At 33.8% G+C, this 20,493-nt stretch overlaps 2 protein-coding genes across 2 annotated transcripts; both read right to left on the bottom strand.

Annotated features, from left to right (window-relative positions):
- Positions 1 to 583: 583 nt before the first annotated feature.
- LOC122607629 (methylsterol monooxygenase 2-2-like) lies at positions 584 to 7,218 on the bottom strand. The gene is made up of 8 exons (XM_043780646.1): positions 6,802 to 7,218; positions 6,074 to 6,174; positions 3,878 to 4,015; positions 2,517 to 2,662; positions 2,210 to 2,329; positions 1,531 to 1,743; positions 1,331 to 1,411; positions 584 to 725 (listed from the first exon to the last, which is right to left on the bottom strand). Exons 2-8 carry the CDS (start codon positions 6,101 to 6,103, stop codon positions 653 to 655), a joined length of 801 nt encoding a protein of 266 aa, XP_043636581.1. The 5' UTR covers positions 6,104 to 6,174; positions 6,802 to 7,218; the 3' UTR covers positions 584 to 652.
- A 3,635-nt stretch (positions 7,219 to 10,853) lies between these two features.
- On the bottom strand, positions 10,854 to 13,653 carry LOC122607074 (ras-related protein Rab2BV). The gene is made up of 3 exons (XM_043779993.1): positions 13,565 to 13,653; positions 13,151 to 13,335; positions 10,854 to 11,524 (listed from the first exon to the last, which is right to left on the bottom strand). The coding sequence occupies exons 2-3, from the start codon at positions 13,313 to 13,315 to the stop codon at positions 11,036 to 11,038; spliced, it is 654 nt and encodes a 217-aa protein (XP_043635928.1). The 5' UTR covers positions 13,316 to 13,335; positions 13,565 to 13,653; the 3' UTR covers positions 10,854 to 11,035.
- Between the last annotated feature and the right edge of the window lie 6,840 nt (positions 13,654 to 20,493).

The following is a 20,493-nucleotide window of genomic DNA, read 5'->3' as shown; positions in this document are numbered from 1 at the left end:
GTATTTTCAAAGAGACAAGCCCAGTATTCTATATCAACTTTTTGTAGTTGAGAATTAGAGAGATTCTGTCGTCCTTGAATATATTCACTTTTTTTGTTTAATTTATTTTATTCTAACTGCCAAGTTTTAACTTATTAGTTTTTTCCTTTTAAACCTTAATTAATGAGTTAATTAATACTCTATTCATCTCATAAAAGTATGTAAACCTATTACCTATGGTAAATTTGTCACCACTATATTTATACAAGATTATGTATTCATAGTTCCTAAAACTATACTATTTAGAAAAGTTCTTGTGAGAAGTTGCTAAAAAAAGAGAACAATTAGAAGCATTTTAAGTTACATCATAGCACGTTGAAATGTTGAATTTACTGTGATGCAGCTTAAGTTCAAGTTGCATTAAAAAAAAACTAAAAATAAGGCGTGAACCAAAATGAGGTGCATTTAGATCGAAGACCCAACTTTGAACGAGGGGCCAACAAATTAGAACCTACAGATGCGTAAATTTTGTTGCTGATATAGTGATACACTGATATAGTGATATGCATCATTCAAGAAAAACAAACAAATTCACAATCAAGAATAGAAGAAACCTTTGTCATATTGTATGGTGAAAACCGTCTGATATAAAAAAAATTTAAGCTTACTAAATCTATTTATACTTAGCTTCCTCTTCGTTCTTCAATGCCTTCAGTTTTCTGTATCCGGTATCTGTCCCAAATAGCCTGAGAAAAGGATGTCATTATTATACAATATGATGCCAGAAAACACATAAACCGGCTTGATAAACAAAAAAAAAAAAATACGAGTTCGGGAAACAAACAATGTTGCAATTCCTTATGTTACCCTTCCATTCATCAGAGGTGGACATTTCTAAACATTTTATAATGAATGGGCTGATTTTGAATGTTTCATCTCTAATGGATTAAATGGATAAATATAAGAGAATGGCTTAAAAGTTAAAAAGAGACATGCCAAATGGGCTGAACGTAGGCGAAAGCATATAATTTTTACACAAAACCTTCTTCGGGTCAACCAAACACAATTGCAACAAATATTAATCATTTTGAATCAGTAACTAAAGTGCCCAACCCGTCCATTTTCGTAACCTTTAACATCCATATAAGAACATACACAAGTTAGTCACACAAACAGCATTGCCGTAGTGTGTAACCTGCTACCAAACACATCAGGCACTTACAACTTACAGGCAGGACAGATTGAGCTTACAGGGTCAAGGATGAATGTGTTGTTGTTTATTGTAGCAGTAGGTGCAAAAAACATAAATGATTATGCTCCAAGATCAAAGAAGAGTATTCTACAGTCTTACCAGTCCATGTAGACAAAAGTTGACGAGTAGTTTCCAGACTTGGTGTAGATAAGTCGGTGATGATAGTCGTGAAAATCAGAACTGAAAATCCCATTAGAAAGGGCCATTTGTTAGCATAATGTCAGTGATTCAAAAATTACATGGCTGATTTGAAAGTACAAATCACAAAAGATGAATCATAAGTTTATGCATAGACTAACCCCCCGTATAAAGCAAGAAAGTTTGACGGGCTCCATGGGAAATGATAACCACAATGTGCCTCAACTGTCTCAAGAACTCTTACTACCATCCATAACCAAAGTGTTATCAGATGAGGCCCCGTGATGGCGGGACCAAATATTGTAGCGAAACCAAGGAATAATATTTCAGCAGGGTGAGCATATTCCGAAGTCAATCCAAAAGGTGTAGCATATCTGTCAAGTATTGATTGCATATCATCAAATATAACATAAAGTAGAGCAAGAGCTGTAGAGGTGGCAATCTTGGCCCGTTTATTTAAGAATGAGTCAACTTGGGCTGTATTCTATGTCAAAACGGTTCAAATCCAAAGGTTGAATGAGTTAAAAGTCTCCCCGAGTTTCTTTACATGCATTCAACTTCCTAAATCACTTTATTAAAAAATTTAGATTATTGTTGCAGTTGTATCAGATTAAATGCATGAACTATCTATAAAAGACATCAATGAAATGCACAAAAGAGGTGCGAGTCATACTGAACCAGTCCGTTTCGACAAAAAAAAAGGATCTCCTTCAAACCAAATCCATTTTGACCCATTTTGACCCATTACCCAGCCCTTCTTGCCACCTCCTTAAAGCAATACAAAGTAAAAAGACAATGCAATTAATTCTAGTTAACCCAAACATAGGAGCGTTTGCTTACTCATGATGAACGCTATGGACATATTTGTATAGCCATTTAGTATGCAAAATCCTGTGTCCCCAGTAGAATATAAAATCTTCGATTATGAAGTAGAATAGTATCTGGGTTGATATTACTTTCCTGCACATTGTAAAGGTAAACAAATCATGACAAAAACAGTTTAACCAAATAAACGAATAATGTTTTTCTAAAGAGAAAACGGCAGAAAGTAATTATGTTTTATGGGATGTGGTGAATCCAGTGGCAACTAGAGAGCCAAACAACAATGTATAAGTAAAGCTGCAGTACATAAAGGACCTGAAAATACCAGGAAGGCAATGGAAGACTACTTTGCATTCCCATGAATTTAAAGGCAGGGTAAGAGGCAATCATAACAGGCAGATTTACACAAAAATGATACAACAGTAGCCGAGTAATGCATTTATTTTGAGCTTCCGTGGTGTTATTCTTTGTCTGCATAAGAAAATGATAAAAAAAATAAATTGCATCTATTAAGGTATTGTACATGGTCCCAAGTTTCAAAAATAACATAATTGATTATCAGACTATATATGTACAAAGGAACAAAGCCATCACCAATGTTGGCTTAGCGGCAAGGGAGTGTCGCGTTCTCACAAAAGGTCTTTGGTTCAAATCCTACCCTCATACCTTGGGGTGGCCAGGGAAATGACTGGAACCCTGGGCAGGCAAAGCACGGTTATACCGTTACACTGGGGCAAAAATGCTCGCCATCCCTGGGTAAACCTTAACCAAGGATCACCTTTATGAAAAGAAAAAAAAAAAACATACAGGAACAGCATATACATTTTAGAAGACAGATAATAAATAGTCCTATAACCACCCACATGGCTTTTTAGGTTATATTTGTGACACAATAGCAACTTACTTTACGCAAGTCACATTGTGGCAATGTACCTATTTTTACATAAAGCAATAACACACTCTAAGTTTCATCCATTTAGGGCCAAAATTATGAAATCACAACTCCTAAAATGAAGAAGAATAAAAGCATGGGGCAGTGCTATCTTAAGAATTTAGCCCTTTCTTATATATAGAAAAATCATGGCAAGTTTAATGGTAAATATATGTTATAACGTAGTATAATTTAAACTCAACAAAGGCTGTAACCGACTACACTTATTATCTACTTTCTTGAAGAAATATTTGTTTCAAAATGCAAATCTTATGGAGAACTTATTCTTAGTACATAACTTGTACATGGGCAGCACCTCTAATTGTGGTACTGTGGCATTACCTACACTATTTTTAGGTTTATCTATAGAATAAATAATGAATAATAAAAATGTTACATTTCAGGTCCAAAACAAAGTACAAATGTCTAGTTCCTTCGTAGAGAGTTCTCAAGTTAAGACACTTCCGTTTAGATTTGCAAAAACCACATAACTTACTAATCAAATACTATTATTTTCAGCTTTCAAGTATGATGATCTCAAGCCTTTCACAAAATTTGATTCCAGGTAAAGGTTCAGTTTCTGATTACAGGTAACATAACACAGTGTAGATTTAGTTGAAACAGTTTTAGTCATTCGAATAACAAAAGAAACTAACAGCGCCGATAAAATTTGAGGCAATTGAAAACCAAAGTAACACTTAACACTATTAAGTTCACACCCAAAAAAAAAAGGCTAAAAGGATAATAGTAAAAACCTGAATTTTGTACTTGCTAAGCCATCCAGACCTTTCTAAGTAAATGAAGGGAAGCCCGGATAAGAAAAAGACAGATTCATGAAGCAAGAAACTTCCAAAGCATGCCAACTGAAAGTCGCTGAAATTTGTGATCAAATACTGCAAGCAGGAAATAAACAAAAATTAAACAAAAGGTCAGCAATAAGCCCCAAATCTTGATGCAAAACCATAAAAATTAATAATAATAATTAAAAAAAAAAAAAACGGAAGCAGATAATGCATTTATCAAACTATACAGCCAGTCAGCCACTATCCTTTATCACAACTAGCTGGCATACTATAACGATTAACGAACCACAAGCTTCAAGACGTTGCAACCAAAGGTTGCGTTAACTTAATTAAGTACAAGTGTAAGTATGGAACATGAGTTTGTAGAGAGAAGTCTGTAACAACAGACTGAAAATCAATCCCTTCTCTGTGTGAGATTTCTACTTGCGCAATAATTAGAAAAACAGGGGGACTCTCACCCATGATCATCCATAATTATTTAATTATTAGTCATAGACATCTTCATTACCCATTTCTCTAACAATAGATCCCTCCTTTGATACTATCTACAGTCCAAACAGCCCAATCTCCATAGTCAAAGAGGGTACACTAGGGGTGTAATCGAGCCGACACAGTGCCAAGCTCGAGCTCGACTCGATTGTGAAACTCGAAGCTCGAAACTCAACTCGAGCTCGAGCTTGGTTTACGAATCGACACCTTCGAGCTCGACTCGATTAAGAATTAAATCAAATTAGTGCATAAGCTCGATAATTGCAAGCTCAGCTCAGTAGAATATAGATTATGTACAAATATATAATATTCAAGGGTAATATTGTAAATAAGTACAAGCTCGATTAAGCTCGCGAGCTTTTCGAGTAGGCTATTTTGAGGCTCGAGCTCGACTCGAAAGTCTACTCGAGTAGCTCGAGCTCGACTCGACTAAGACCGAGTCGATTTCGAATAATTTGCGAGTCGAATTCGGGTAGCTCACCAACTGTATCGTCTCGTTTACACCCCTAGGCTACACGTTAAAAGTAAAATAATATTAACATTTTCTTTTCACTTATTAATAATAAAACTTTTTCCAATCAACCTAGTTTTAGGAGTTGATAAATGATCATTTATAACCTCAAACAAACAAGCAAGCAAGTATTTTAATCAATGTTATCTTGTCTACAACACACTGACTACGGATGAAAAGAGTATGCTTCCAGAACTTCAACAAGTTCTTCACATAAAATCCCAAGTTTTATTACGACACAACCATATCTCATGACATTATCTCATGACATCTTCCTCGTTATCGTTACTACTTTTCTCTTCTAACAAGCAAATATTACGCTCGCATTTACCACAATTTAACACAACTATCTATGAGGAAGCCTGAACCAACAACCCAACCTCCAGACCGTGAGTTACCTCAAATATAGCTATTAACAATCACATCACCACACCGAAAAAGTGTGCCATATCAGCAACCACACAATGACACAAATACTGCAAATAACACCCAATCAACTGAAATCTGGACCCAAATACTCCACATAGCACCCCACTATACCTACCATACCCAATCTATATCTACATCTATCTATACTTTTATATTATATAGCAAATCTCCTTTTAAGTTTCAACAATATACACATTATAATAATGTGTGATACTGTGATGTACCATACATCAAAACCACATTACATAAATAAGCTACATGCCCCCATCACCGTCGCCCGTCACCGCTACCGCCATTACATCGACACCGCCACCGTCATTACAACGCCGCATCGCGCGAGTACCGTTCTTGTTAAAAAAAAAAAAAAAAACAAAACAGCTATCCTAAAAAAAAAAGCTATCCTAATGACAGCGGACAACGCAGAATTCTCAAAGTCCAGGGCCAAACCGCTGCTCAATAACGGAGGCCATTACAATCGCTCATGCAAGTGCTATAAATTACACTGACAAATCTTCATAAACTTTATAAAATCTAACTAAATATAAATTAGTTCTCACTTTTTAATATCATATACACTAGCACCATATATATGTATATACAAAATATGGATTCAAAATCAATACATCCACAAATCTAAGATTAAGAAAAAAAAATCACACTCAAATAACAGTAGGAAAAAGAAAGAAAATAAAACAAATAGATAAAAGGAGAGTAAGTACCGTCCAGCAAGATTCGATGACGGAAGCCATGGAAATGGATCAGGTGCTGGTGCACTCTCTACTTTGAACTTGCTGGCCTGCCTCCTTCCTTTCCTGCCTCCCTGTTTATGGAGTATTATTATTCTTATACTTCATTTTATTTTGAGGGATAAAAAAGGAAAAGAAAAGAAAGCTTTAAATTGTGTTGTTTCTTTAAAGTAATAGAAAGGGAAGGGAAGGAAAAGTTAATTCATTTTAATCCTAAAACTTTCCAATTAAAAATAGGATGATTTTGAAAGAAGGTGTTATAATCTGCTAAAAATTACTAATACATCCTCTAACTAAAGTTATAAAGAAAATAGTAGGGCTAACTATTTGGAAAGTCTCTCAACTTGTCACTAAAACCTTTTCTGAAGCTCGAACAAAAAAAGTTAATGGCTAAAATGATTTTTGTGGGGTTGCGACCTGTCGTTGCTTACTACCCCATCTGCCAACTCATTTCCATGTCTATTATTTATATTTAATTCCAATATAAAATACATATATAGACACTAAATCACACATCCCACACACTTATTTTCCCCAAATTCACACAAATTAAAAATAGATCTGCTTTTTGGAAATACCCATTATAGTTTTGGGGACTTCATAACCTACAACACCCATTTTCCAGTTAACCTACAATTAGTTTTAACATCTTTGAATTCAAAAATACCCAAATTAATTTCTAAGGTTTGAATGAAAAATACCCAAATTAATTTCTAAGGGTTTCCTTCAATCGTGTATGTAAGAAAAGTGCCCAACATCGCAGAAGACCTACAAAGATGTTCTTTAACGGTCCAACCACCATCTCCACCACCGTGACCGTGACCGTGACCGCTACCCAACAACCACTACCAACTTCATATACTAGAAACCGACAAACCGTCAACAACGAAAATCGCCATCTCTGCTACCATCCCATAATCGATTGGGCATGATGCGTTAACACGTTATCAATTACGAGTACTAGTTATTGTGTTTGTGATTTAATGTTAACTGGTAAGTTATATATATAAATTGACAAGTGGTACGGTTGCTCTTGATGAAGAGATAATAACGAATAAAAAGTATTCTTCAGATCAGATCTTGATGATGATGTTGGTGGTAATGTGTTGTGAGGATTTTGTTTGGTGTAAAATGAAAGGGAATGAAAAAGGAAGTGGGGTTGGTGTGTTTGTTTGTTGTTGAGTTTGATCGGATCCAAAAAAAAAAGTTAGTATAAAAAAGTGTTAAACAGATAGTGGAATGTATATATGGAAAATGAAGGTATATGATCAATTACATGTAATATCCACGTAGGAAATTTAGAGGTTAAAAATAAATCAAAAATGATTTTCAAGTTAAATTGTAACCGGTAATTTGTAAGAAACCCCACAAAAGCCATTTTAGTCGTTTTTTTCCTCAAATAGAATTATTTTTTTTGTTCGAGCCCAAAAAAAGGTTTTGGTGATAAATTGAAGGACTTTCCAAGTAATTAGCCCAAAATATTAAGAGGGACATAATTGTAAAACTTTTCTTTTTCTTTTTCTTTCCCTTAACTCAAGAATGTGTTTTTTGATGTATATTTTTTTTCCCTTTCTTCCAATATCCAATCTTCTCTTTCCTTTTTTTCGGATAAAACTTAAGAATGTAGTGTAAGAGTTACATTCAAGAATAGTCCCTATGGTTTCTCAAATTTTGCATCGGCAGTCCCTATCTATTATTTTTAACAAATTGATCCCTAGAGCACTAAGAGCAGCCATCTTTTGGTCTAATTTGACAGGACCATCTAATGGGAGTCATTTAATGTTAGAAGAGACAACTTTGGCGTTCAAATTTTTTTATAAAAAAAAAACATGGAAAAAATTTTTTTACGCAGTTATCGTGCTATTCTATATAAAACGCAAACCAAGACTAACTGTTGCCTGTTGCGCGGCATAAGGATGGTTGTTTTTGACATGGAAGAAGTATGAATAATAAGCGATTCATATTTGACATGTAATTATTAGTCTTTTTATTCTTCTATTATTGTGAACGCCAAACTAGTCTATTCGATCATATCCAGTCTCTACTAAAGGAAACACAAATAGGTGAAAGAAAATCTTCTGGTTTAACATGAAACCTCATCCGATCTTTATATCATACTCATTATTTGATCAGCATAAAACATATAGTTATAATAATGTTATTTATTTATGTTTGAACATATTAAACATACCACTTACAATATGTTTAATAAAATCATAGATGTTAGCATCTCAAATTTATTAAATCTCATTTATAGAAACATGAAGATATATTATTTATGACACATGTCGTCTTCAACATATGCAAGAAGCTCTTTGTCCTCTTGAAAGATGGCCATATCTTCTTCTTCTTTCAAATGAACTATAGCTTCAATACCATCTCCATGTAGAGTATCCATCAACGTAAACATATTTAAATCTCCATTTGCAGTTTGTGTTGTTACCTTTACTGGCTTATCCAAAATCCACTTCATAAAATGGAAACCTACACATACTTGTTAAACTATAAGCCCGGTTTATATCACTTTTAAAGTTCGACATTGTGTTTTCCAAATGTTTTCCTACTTCTTGAAATTAATGAAGTCTTCAAGCCGATTATCGTCAGAAGCTTCGATGAATTCAACTCCCCCGTCATCACAATCTATGTGATTATGTGCTAGTAACCTGCCCGCGTATGGGTAGTATTGTGTTAAGCACTTTGATAGGGAGCTCTTTATAATGTTAGTAAATTCATGGTTGTAAATACTTATACGTCAAAGATAATAATATACTTAAAATGAATTGAGATATTTAAATGTAAATACTGGATGCTAAATCATATCAATGCTGAATAGTGTAACAAAGTTTCTTCTATACAAAAACTCTTTCAGAAAAAACAATATTTTAACTTTGATTACCCAATTAACCGAGTTCTCATTGATATTTTGTAAAAAGTAATTTTATTTTCGTTAGTCATGATTGTTAAGAACAATAAAAGTAGTAGTTAGTTCGTGGGGTTTCAATGATTTCGTATGTTGTGATTTTATTTGTAGGTTTAGTTTATATAAGAAGAATTTGTATCCTAAATATAGTTTGATTCAAATTACTAATAACAACAATGAGTATCTTAGTTATAGTGTGATTATAAATACTACAAACAATCATATTAATTTTGTAAGTTAAATAAGTGATGGAAGTTAAAGATAGCATAATGAATCATTAAATATTTGTTGAAGATCTTTCATTCGGATTAGAAGTATTATAGATCGATTGCAAAGTACTTTTCTCAAACTGTTTATAAGTTTTGAAAGATATATCCAAACTTGTTTGATAACTATACGGCTCAAATTAAAATCTTAAAATCATATAAAATTTAAATGATGACATCAATAATTTTTAATTTGATAAAATTGAAAATTATGATTGGTTAATAAGATATATAAAGATAAAGATAAAGATTATAATATAATACTCCAAAAGTTCAATATAAATTAATCTTTCCTTGTTGATTTTTTGGCAACTCAAAGGCCTCTGATCCGGTCATGTGAGAGCCGAGAGGGCGAGAGGTAAATCAAGCTCACGGCTCACCCAATAGCCCATTTAGTTTGTGGTCCAACCAAATGAATTATCTTCATTCTTAACCAATGAATTTTTCTACTAAATCAAGTTTAGGCTACAACTACTAATTACTGTAAAAGTTTGACCTTTAATTAAAATTCAGACAATGATAGACTTTTATCGTATCATTTTATAGCTTCTCTTTCCACTGATTAATATCGATCAACACCTTTCCTATTATAGTCGACATTCTCTATTTTAATGTGGTAGAGTGGAATTGTTTTTTTTTTTATTTGCCAATGTACTTGATCCAATAAACTACTCAATAGCTCGTGGCTCATTGCACAACTTTGACGTACAAATCATTTCGTGTGACAATGCAATTACGAAATTGATATCCTAATCACAACATTCGTTACAAAGTATGAGGACTGACTCTGTATGTTACGAGCTCAAAATTGATAAGGGTTATATTGTAATATATTCTTTGATCTTTTCTTCTTTTTTTGGATGTCGACGTCTCGATGATTTGTCCCCCCGCGCATGGGCCGGTGTCGAAAGGATTTTCTAGAAGGTATTATTTTTCCATAATTTAATAATGTTATTTTGGGATGAAGCTACTTTTTTTTTTTATTGCAACGGTTTAACGGTTTAATCTAGTTTTGTTTATAACCAATTTTTAACTATTTTCCTGTCCATGTTCAAGATACGTTTAAACCGTGATTTGACCATGAAACTAACTGGACTCTTATGAGACCTTAAATTTGTCTTCTCGTATGTTATTCTCTGTGTTCGGACAACTCAATGAGTCAAACATAGCTTTAATTATATGGCCTAATCGGTATTTTTTTGTAACCGGTTTTTAAAGTTCTGACTATTCCAAAAGTTTACTATTCAAGTTTCAAACCCCAGTCTCTTCTAAAAGTTGTCTTATAGTATGTTTGGCAATTGAATTCTGCTGTTTCTAGATCAAGTCACCCAATATGAAAAATCTCACCATGTTTGCTCAAAATATCAGTTGGCAAGAACACGAGCGGACTGAATCATCCAACTGATATTGGACAAACTGTATACAAATTCACATAAACAAGGTCGTTTCAAAGAACAAATTCAATAGTGTTAATGGAACGAGTACCGGCTAAACAAACGAAGCGAACAATGTCTGAATGTCATGGGGTAACTAGAGGAAAGAATTTAACACTACATGGAACAAGGCATAATACAATAGATTATACTAAACCATGTTTCAATTTTCACAACAATATTGGTTCTCAAGTAAGACGGGTATTCTACAAGGTTAAGGTAAAGTATTTCTCGATTACAAACAAAAAAGAAAAGAATGATGAAATAAACGCAGCCTGCGCTTCTTACCGAATCTTTAGGCCTCAGAACATTCAACTCAAGTTGAACAACAACCCTTCTTTGTGTTCACAGATGTATCTCCAACGTTAATGGTGGTCCCTTGGCCAGGTAAGGCACTTTTAGTAGCATTTGCTTCTTGGGCTGCCAATGCTTTCTTGCTTATAACATGATATATTTCTGTTAAAACAGTTTGAAATGCTTTCTCGACATTTTTTGCTTCAAGTGCTGATGTTTCAAGAAATGAAAGCCCTTCTTTTTCGGCCAATGATTGCCCATCTTGCTCAGCGACAGCTCTGAGATGGTTCAAATCGGATTTGTTTCCAGCCATCATGATGACAATATTGGAGTCTGCGTGGTCTCTCAGCTCACGCAGCCACCTATTGACATTGTCAAAGGTTTGACTTTTGGTTATGTCGTACACAAGAAGGGCCCCGACTGCACCTCTATAGTATGCACTTGTTATGGCTCTATACCTCTCTTGTCCTGCTGTGTCCCAAATTTGAGCCTTAACTGTCTTTCCATCAACCTGTTTGTAAGATCTTGGTTAAAAAATATGTATGCCACACAAGAGTTTGTTTGACAAATCACATGGTACAAAATAAAATCAACTAATTAAAAAGTCTAAAACTTTAATTAACCACAAAGACAGAATGCACTTCCATCATACGACATAAAGTGCACCAGTTCAACCGAAGTGCTCGACTACTAGTCAATTGTTTAGACTAGCTTTCAACGAGATAAGCTTGGAGAAGCTTGTGAACCAGAATAAATTCCTTTTGACTGCATAATCTTATTGAACAAGCTTAAGGTCACTACAAACAGAAATCCTTTTTAAATAAGATAATATCTCAAATAAACTTGGACACCATAGCATAAAAATTGTTGAAATTTTATACTTGTATGATGAATGAAAATATTTCAGTTGTTCAGATCCAATTTCTCAAGTCCAAAACTGCCATTCCACCCTCTTTAAACACAAGAAACTCTAACATTTAACCCAAAAACAACTCATTAGATCCCTACAAAACCTTTCATTGACCACGAAAAATAAGTATCACTTTGAATCAAACATCATTGTTAAAAGGAAAGGCACTCAACTAAAGACACAAGTCATTCATCTTGTTAAACTATTTCAATCCTTAGAAACCTACACTTCAATTAACACAGTGAGCTTGAAACTTCACAACAAATAACTCATAAAAACCATGGGCAAACTATCAAATAGTCATGTATCAGCTTTTGTACCGTTTCAACTTTCAATGATGACGTTCTCCGCTTAAACTATAGAGAAGATTTCCGAGAATATGAATACTTTAGGTTGTCATTTATTTTGGTAATAGCTAATAAGAACTTTTTTTTTAATCCGGTTTCACAATTATAAGTAGTGAATATTGCATATTCTTTTAGGTAATATAACATCCACGTTTCCTCAATTATAATAACTTTCTTTTAATTCCCTAATGTGGGTAACATAGTACACTGATTTCTTCATATTCGCTTGGAAGTGCCGATTAAGATCCGGTTATGATGACATGTGATGAGCCACGACAGCTGACTAGATTTAGATATAAAAGTCAATGTCCAGAAGGGTAACCCAGATTGTGCTGTGCATAGCATGTTACCCAAACAGAGTATCTGGTAATGGTGGTGTCGATTTTGTCATAGAAGAGATAATTCGGTCAAGTTTTACCACAGTCGACGAAATCAGCATATATTACACATATTGGGAGCATAAGAAATTTACCCATAAGTAAAAAAAAAAAACCACAAGTATGTCAACCCAAAATGCATTTTTCCTTATTGGATGAACAAAAAAAGTTAGAATTACCAAAATAAACAAACATTTTAAAACATATATATTACCATCCTATGAGGCTATGAAATCTAGAAAATATTACTATTCTATGATATATGCCGAAATACAACAATCCGGAAATTATAAGGTGGGGCGTAGACAGTCATACCTATACTCGAGCTGCGTCCAAATACCAAAAAAGTAAGTGTGTGTATAGATATACTTATATAGAATACATATAGAACATCAATTACACTAATACTAACAAAAAAAAAGACATCCAAATCAGATCATACAGCCTATTCATATGCTCAAAAAGCAAAATTGAGAACTTTTAAAAAGTAAAGAATTTGAGACCTGAAGGGTTCTAGTAGCAAACTCAACACCAATAGTAGATTTGGATTCCAAACAGAATTCATTCCTTGTAAATCTTGAAAGTATATTTGATTTGCCAACACCTGAATCCCCAATCAACACTATCTTGAATAAATAATCATATTCATTATCTACTCTATTTGCCATCCTTCTCTCACAATCCTAACCTATACATACACCAACCAACAAACATATATCTATATATCATCAGAATTCCATCAAACTAAAAGATAAATAAATAAATATATACATAGATCTAATGATCAGGGTATCAGATCAAATAAAACAAAGTATACCCAGTAAGATTTTCATTTAAGAAATTACTGATAATTTGATTAGATATAGCTTAATTATTAGTAAATAAAAGATATAATATATGGGTGGTGAAGAAGTTACCTTGAGAAGAAACTTTTTTGAAGTTGAATTGGGAATTGGGGTTTTGAAAGAAAGAATGGAGAAACAAGTTTGAAACAGGGAATGTTCATATATACATACATACAGGCAGGAATATATATTTATTTATAATATAATATAATATAATATAATACAATTTAATACGAGTACGAATTCTACTTCGATGGAGCTCTCTAACACGGATCCGGTTAAAACAATGTATGTTAGACCTCCCGCTGTCAACGAAGTTTTCAGCGAAATTCACCTTATCATATAGCTTATCCAGATAACCTTATCATTTTCTTATTACTTTTAGCATTTGTCACCCTTCCGATGTAAAAGCCTAGTTGATATTTTATGTATTTTCATAAGAAGTATGTAATGTGGAACATACTATAGAACCTCAAATTATTGTTACATATGAGACTTAGACTTATAAGAGCATTCACAGTCGTAGACACTCATTCTCCAAAAACTAGTCCCTGTCAGCACCACATCAGCTTCATATCAGCCCAAGGACTAACCAATGACTAATCCTCTGAAACACTCACAATGCAAGGACTAGTCTAGGACCCACCATTTATATAACTTTACATTTTCAACCCAATATTCTACCATCTATTTAATTATACACTTTTAACCCTCTAATTTATACAACTTTAATAATTTAATAAATGTACACTTAAAATTTCATTAATAAATAACATACAATACAGTAAAATAAAAACATTACTACATAATGATTTCGAGATTACTAATAAACACACTTAGCACTAACACGTTACTAATAAACACACTTAGCACTAACACAATACATAAGACTAAGCCTCGGAGTAGTCCGAGTCCACAGTACTGTCGCTGTCATTGCGATGAATGTACGGATAGCGTTTAGGAGAACCGACACGGTCGCCTGGTTGCGGAGATGCGTACTGCTCCCTAAGGTCAGTCAGATAATCATCAGGACGACCACCACCGATAGCGCCTTGCCAGTATAATGCGTGATCTATAGTGTGGTTTAACATGTTAGTAGCTGCGGTAAGCTGGAAAATAGCTTGTGTGTGCCAGTCGATGTGCTGCCGAAGATAAATAATGTACTCAACTTCAACGGCGTTGCGAGCATGTTCTGCAGCTTCAAGTCGTTCAATTTCGACTGCGAGTGTCGCTTTGTTGGCAGTCAAGTTGTCAATGACATTATTAACAGCAGATCTGTTCGCATCATTCTGAAGCATGTGGTCTTGCATCCCCATTTTTGCAGCGTGAACGGTCATGTTTGGTATGTTATTTGCCATGTTTAACTTTCAAATGTGTGTGTTTTTTAATAGATAAATTGTTATGGTTTGTGTAAATGTGTGTGGGTTATATATATATGTATATATATGATAAATAGGGACCAAAAGTGTCAAATTCGTATAAGTTACAAATCAGACGTTTTAGGGGTCATTTGTGTAAATTTTTTTAAAATTTAAAACATAACTGTTAGTTAAAAAAGAAAAAAAACAAAAAAAAAAACGAAGGCAACGGCTCGTTTCTGGGGGGACGAACGCGCGAGAACGAGCACCGGGACGAGCCACACCTAACCGTGTGCGCTCGTCCCTCAAACGAGAACGAGGCATGGACGAACGAGAACGAAACCATTGTTAGTGCTCTAATTACTCATTTATTAAAATTATTGAATACCTCATCTTAACCATTTAAACCAAAAATCATTGGTTAAATGTGGTCACAACTTGATCCTCATTGTGTCAATGGAGCCTTGATCAAAAGTCCGTTCCAATATTATAAGAAAAAGAAAATAGATGTACATTCACCAAATTTAAAGATTATCTTATTAATATATTAATTTATTGATGTATATATGATTATAGTATAGCAAATTACAGTAGGGGAAAAAAAGTGATTTGTCAACTTTCTTGTTACATACGATTAAAGAAATTAAAGAAGATATAAAAAATAAGATATGATATTAATTTTAATTTAATGTATTAAAATTGGAAGAAATAATAACATGTAAAGATGTTGCAGTAGGAGAACATGGAAGGCATGACAAACACATAAACATTCCCCACCCTGTCAAAGTGGTAAATACATACCCCACTATTTTGCCAGTCTGCCATCCTTCCTCTGCCAACAAATGCCTCATTGTCAACTTTTCCCTTCAAAACATCGTCGTCACCAAGCTTTACTAATCAGATAAGACAACACCAACCTTACTTTTTCGGACTTTCTCTTCGTCCCTTCAATTATATTAATATTAATATTTTTATTATTATTAAAACATATTCATATTCATATAAATAGTATAATGTTTATATAGATTCTCAATCATTTCCTACATTAAATGTACACTATTAATATGTATTACAGTAATGAATAAAGTAATTAGAAATGGGTTTGGAAAAAAGGTAGAGAGGGAAAACAAGTTATATCAACTAGCATTGTACCTGCGTGATGCGGCGATGGTCGTGACGGCGATGGTGTGGTGGTGGAGGCGAGTGTTGGTGGTGGATGCGACGTCGAGTGCCGTAGATAATTCATATAAAAGTAATTGATTTAAAAGGTTAATGAAGATATTTTAGAAAAATAAAGGATTGATAGTGTAATTTAATTATTAATGTTAAGAGAATAGTGTATGTGAAAATATTTTAAAGGGTTATAGCCTTGTAGGTGAAAATATTACATAGGAGGACATTTTAGACATTTCTTCCCATGTAACTTTCAACATGGGGGTATTTTCTTTAATATAGAGTATAGATATGATTTTAGATTAATGACGTAAAGAGAAAAAGATGGATTGAGATCCTCTAAAGTTAAAACCCAAATTTATTAGTAAAGTTGGTATTTTGACCATTGGATTAAAATCATAGTTCAAGATTCAAATATGAATTTAGCCTTTGATTTTAATCCAAAGGTCAATATGTGTTCAACTTTACCTATAAAGTTGAAAGCAACTTTAGAGGATCTCCATCCGAAAAAGATAGATTTAAAAAAAGGGAATGATAAATCTTCATAACCAATCAACGTAAAAATTCTCCTGATTACAAGATCATGACATGTGTCAAGATCAAAAGATGAGATTAGGTAAAAGAATTAGTAGAATACACGTGTCAAGTTTTGAAGATTTTAGGAGGATATTTAAGAGGATTAATCATTTTCCTTAAAAAAGTAAATGAAAACCATCGTTTGACTTTTTTTTTAACCCGTTAACTAACAAAATCGCTTAGATATTAATCTACATGATTTGATGCATTGACAGAATGTCACCGGTCAATCCAGTCATATAGAGCTTTCAAAAGCTCCAATTAGTTCTAGAATCAGGAAAATCTCAATAATCTGTCCACCCATAAATACAAGGACAAATTATCGGTAAAGTCTAGCCTCGATGATCGAATATTGATCTCCAAAAGAGACATTAGACATCATCTTCTATAATTTGCCTTCATGCCGAGCCCAATTGACATAAATTTTGCTTTTCCAAAACATATAATTTGTAAGTTTTAGAAATCATTATCGTTAACAAACAACAACGATGATTTTACTCTCATTCCCCAATTTGATAATTCGATACCGAAAATATCATCTCTTTCATTATTAATAGGGATGGTAATGAGGCCGATATTGTTGGAGATCTCAATCTCTATCCCTGTACTCGGTACTCACTTACAATCCTCATACCAATTTCCATTCCCGTCAAGGATTTAAGTTACATCCACATACACGTCCCATTGGATATCAGGGATCCTCATCGGATAATCAAGGATATATTGTTTGAACAAGTATAAAATCTTCGGATAATCGATCAAATCAGATTCGCGTACCGAATTCCTCGTCAAATACGATATATTTGTAATCCCTCATTATCGTCTTTTCTTTCATTTGTTTGTCCCATAATAATAATAAGATAAGTTTCTCAAATACAGATTAAGTACTCTTTTTTATTTTTATTTTTACCAATTATACCTTAATTGATTATCATATTAATACACATTTTCGATACAAATTATATATATATATATATATATATATATATAAATTAAAACCCGTGCGATGGTATGTGCGCCTTCTCACAAACTTTTTTTTTAAATATATATGTGGGGCCCACCACATTTTGGGTTTCTCTTCTTTTACTCTTTGTCGTTTCCGCTGCGTTTCTCCGTCTTTCTTTTTTGTTGAAAAGAATTTAAACCAATTTCTCGGAAGCACTTCATAACAACGCCCAAAACACAGCACTTTCATCAACTTCCGGACTAACTGCTAGATTCCAAGCATCAAAATCTAAAAAGACGACCATGCCATATCTTCAAAAACCAAGTCTCATCTGAAAACACACCCTCTTCCTCTCTTTATTAAACTCCGCTCGGGAACCATATACAAGTTCAATTTTCCAGACTATCATCGTGAGCCACCTACCTTGAGCACCACCAAAACTACCGTTATAAAACCGGTGACCAAACCTCACCGCATACAACCTTTAAAATTACATTTATACACAAATCTAACAAGACATATAAAGAGCGGCGTACAACCTATCTATACCACCGCCGGATTTAAAACAGCTCCATTCAAAATGCACATACCAGTTGTTTGAAAAAATAACCTTGATGTCCTTGATAATGAGAGCCCGCAAGGATGCAAAATAAGCTTGATGTTATGCAAATAGATATCTTTGACATAATGAAAATGGTTTGACGTATGATAGAATAAAAGAGTGGGAAACAAATGAAGTGCTTCCTATAAATTAAAAAAATAATTAAAAAAATACTACCCACCGTTTTGTGAAAAAAAGGGGTACTTTCGGTTTTTGAGGTGCCAAATGTCTTGTGCCTTACATATTATTCTTAACTACACAACACGTGTAGTATGGTAAAGAAAATTCCAAAACAATTATTTATGGTTTACATATATATTGAGTTAATTGTTTTATTTAATTAATATAATTACACTGCATTAGGTTGTAAGTTACGAAGTATGTTACAATTGTTGATACTAACTCATTTTTATGATTTACCAGGTATGTAACAATTCTTGATACTAACTCATTTTTATGACCAATTTCATGGTATATGACCAACCATCAGTATTTGTGGTTCAAATTGTTCATCTAGATTTTACACATTATTATTATACATTAAGGGGATGAAACAATATACAATAGGTTTTAATTTCCATTGCGATGCACAAAATATTTTTTTAACTACCATGACATAAAACTTATAATTTACTGAAACTTGCTTATGCTATATTCGCTCTTTACTAACAAGTCAAAACCCGCAGCGAAGCGCAGGTAGTTATAATTAGTTTATTTAAATGCAAGGATAAAAAAGAAAAACTTTTACTAAGTCAATACTTTATTTATTGACATACCCATACGACCATATCGAACTTAAAATATCATTTCAAGAATGACAAACGGACAAAAATTAAATTAATTAAAAATCATATTAAATTTCTTGCACTACCAAATTAATCAACAGTATAACAATTCCAACTTCACATGATTCATTCGTTTTTTTTTTTTAAAGTAAACTTCATTCACAAGTCGCCAACTCTAAAATGAGAAGTGGCCGGTAACTTACAAGTAATATTTACATAAACATCGAAAGCATTCCAATCTAGCAAACTAAAATTGCACTTTCTTGTTCTGTTTTTGAACCATATGAAACTAGTCATCTTAATTTCGTGGAACACCTTTTCCACTTTCACATTACCGTCGTTGAATCTTTTTTCGTTTCTTGCTTTCCATAGGCACCAACATGTCACAAAAACTATCCCTTTGAAGATCTTGTTGTTCCTCTTGCTTAAACGCACATATTTATTGATTTCGAAAATGCCTCTGATAGAAAAAAGGAAAATCGGTCGTACCTTACACCAACTACTGGTTTCCATCGCTAGCTTGCATGTGCAAAGAATGTGTTCAACTGTTTCCTCTTCCCCTTCACAATGACAACACTCCAAACTCCCGAAGGTACAATTTCTAGCTTTGAGTGCCGCCAATGTCGGAATTCTATCCATGGATACCCTCCACATAAACATATTACATTTTCTTGTGACCCAATTAGACCATTTAAAAATGAATCTGCCGCTATAATCATATCGCTTCCTTAAAAGATCTTTCATCTTTTTAACCGAGAAAGCATTCTCCTTACTATCATTCCACGTACATTTATCCTTTTGCTGCCTCAAAACAACCCCTCCCATCAGCCTCTGTAATTCTTCCCACTCCAGGAGTTCTTCCATCGAGGTTGGTGCATGCGTCCAACTACAATCAGACCTAAAACAATTCGAGTTGCTAGAGAACCTTTCTCTGATCATGCATTTCTTTGCCTTTTCGAGTCTAAATAAAGCAGGGAATCTTTCCTTCAATGTCTGATCAGCAACCCAATTGTCTAGCCAAAAACAAATGGAGTCCCCCGACCCACACACACCTTTGAATAAACTGGTAAGTGCAGTTCCTTGTATCTTCACTTTACAAACACAAAAAACAATAGATTTCCACACCCCCGTCAATGATCTACAACAAGGCACCGTCTCCCAACATCTTTTAGTATTATGCAAAAAGTCGATTACCCTTTTCCAAAGTGTATTGTGCTCGTTATGGTATCTCCACAACCATTTAGTTAAGAGAGCTATGTTAGAATCAGAGAGCTTACGGAGGCCCAACCCACCCGATTCAATAGGCTAGGCCACTCTATCCCATGATAGTCAATGGATTTTCTTGCAATCATCTGAACCTCCCCATAAGAATCTTCGAATAATGACCTCAATACTGTTCATAACTTTTTCAGGAACCTTAAACAACGAAAAGTAATACAAAGGCATGCTTTCTAAAACGGATTTAATGAGTGTAACCCTCCCGGTCATCGAAATTAATTTAGCTTTCCAAACCGCTAATCTCGACACCATAATATTGAACAGGAAGTCCCAATTAACAACTC

The sequence above is a fragment of the Erigeron canadensis genome, chromosome 7 (genome assembly GCF_010389155.1).
Source record: "Erigeron canadensis isolate Cc75 chromosome 7, C_canadensis_v1, whole genome shotgun sequence".
Classification (NCBI taxonomy): domain Eukaryota; kingdom Viridiplantae; phylum Streptophyta; class Magnoliopsida; order Asterales; family Asteraceae; genus Erigeron; species Erigeron canadensis.
The sequence above is the reverse complement of the archived record's forward strand: the minus strand, read 5'-3'. Positions and strand labels throughout refer to the sequence as shown.

Coding starts and splice junctions, on each gene's coding strand:
- LOC122607629 (XM_043780646.1), bottom strand. CDS start 6,103: ATGGCTTCCGTCATCGAATCTTGCTGGACG. Junction 2,330..2,516: donor AGTCTTCCATTGCCTTCCTG/GTATTTTCAGGT, acceptor TACAATGTGCAG/GAAAGTAATATCAACCCAGA. Junction 1,744..2,209: donor GTCCATAGCGTTCATCATGA/GTAAGCAAACGC, acceptor AATACTTGACAG/ATATGCTACACCTTTTGGAT.
- LOC122607074 (XM_043779993.1), bottom strand. CDS start 13,315: ATGGCAAATAGAGTAGATAATGAATATGATTATTTATTCAAGATAGTG. Junction 11,525..13,150: donor TTGCTACTAGAACCCTTCAG/GTCTCAAATTCT, acceptor TCTTACAAACAG/GTTGATGGAAAGACAGTTAA.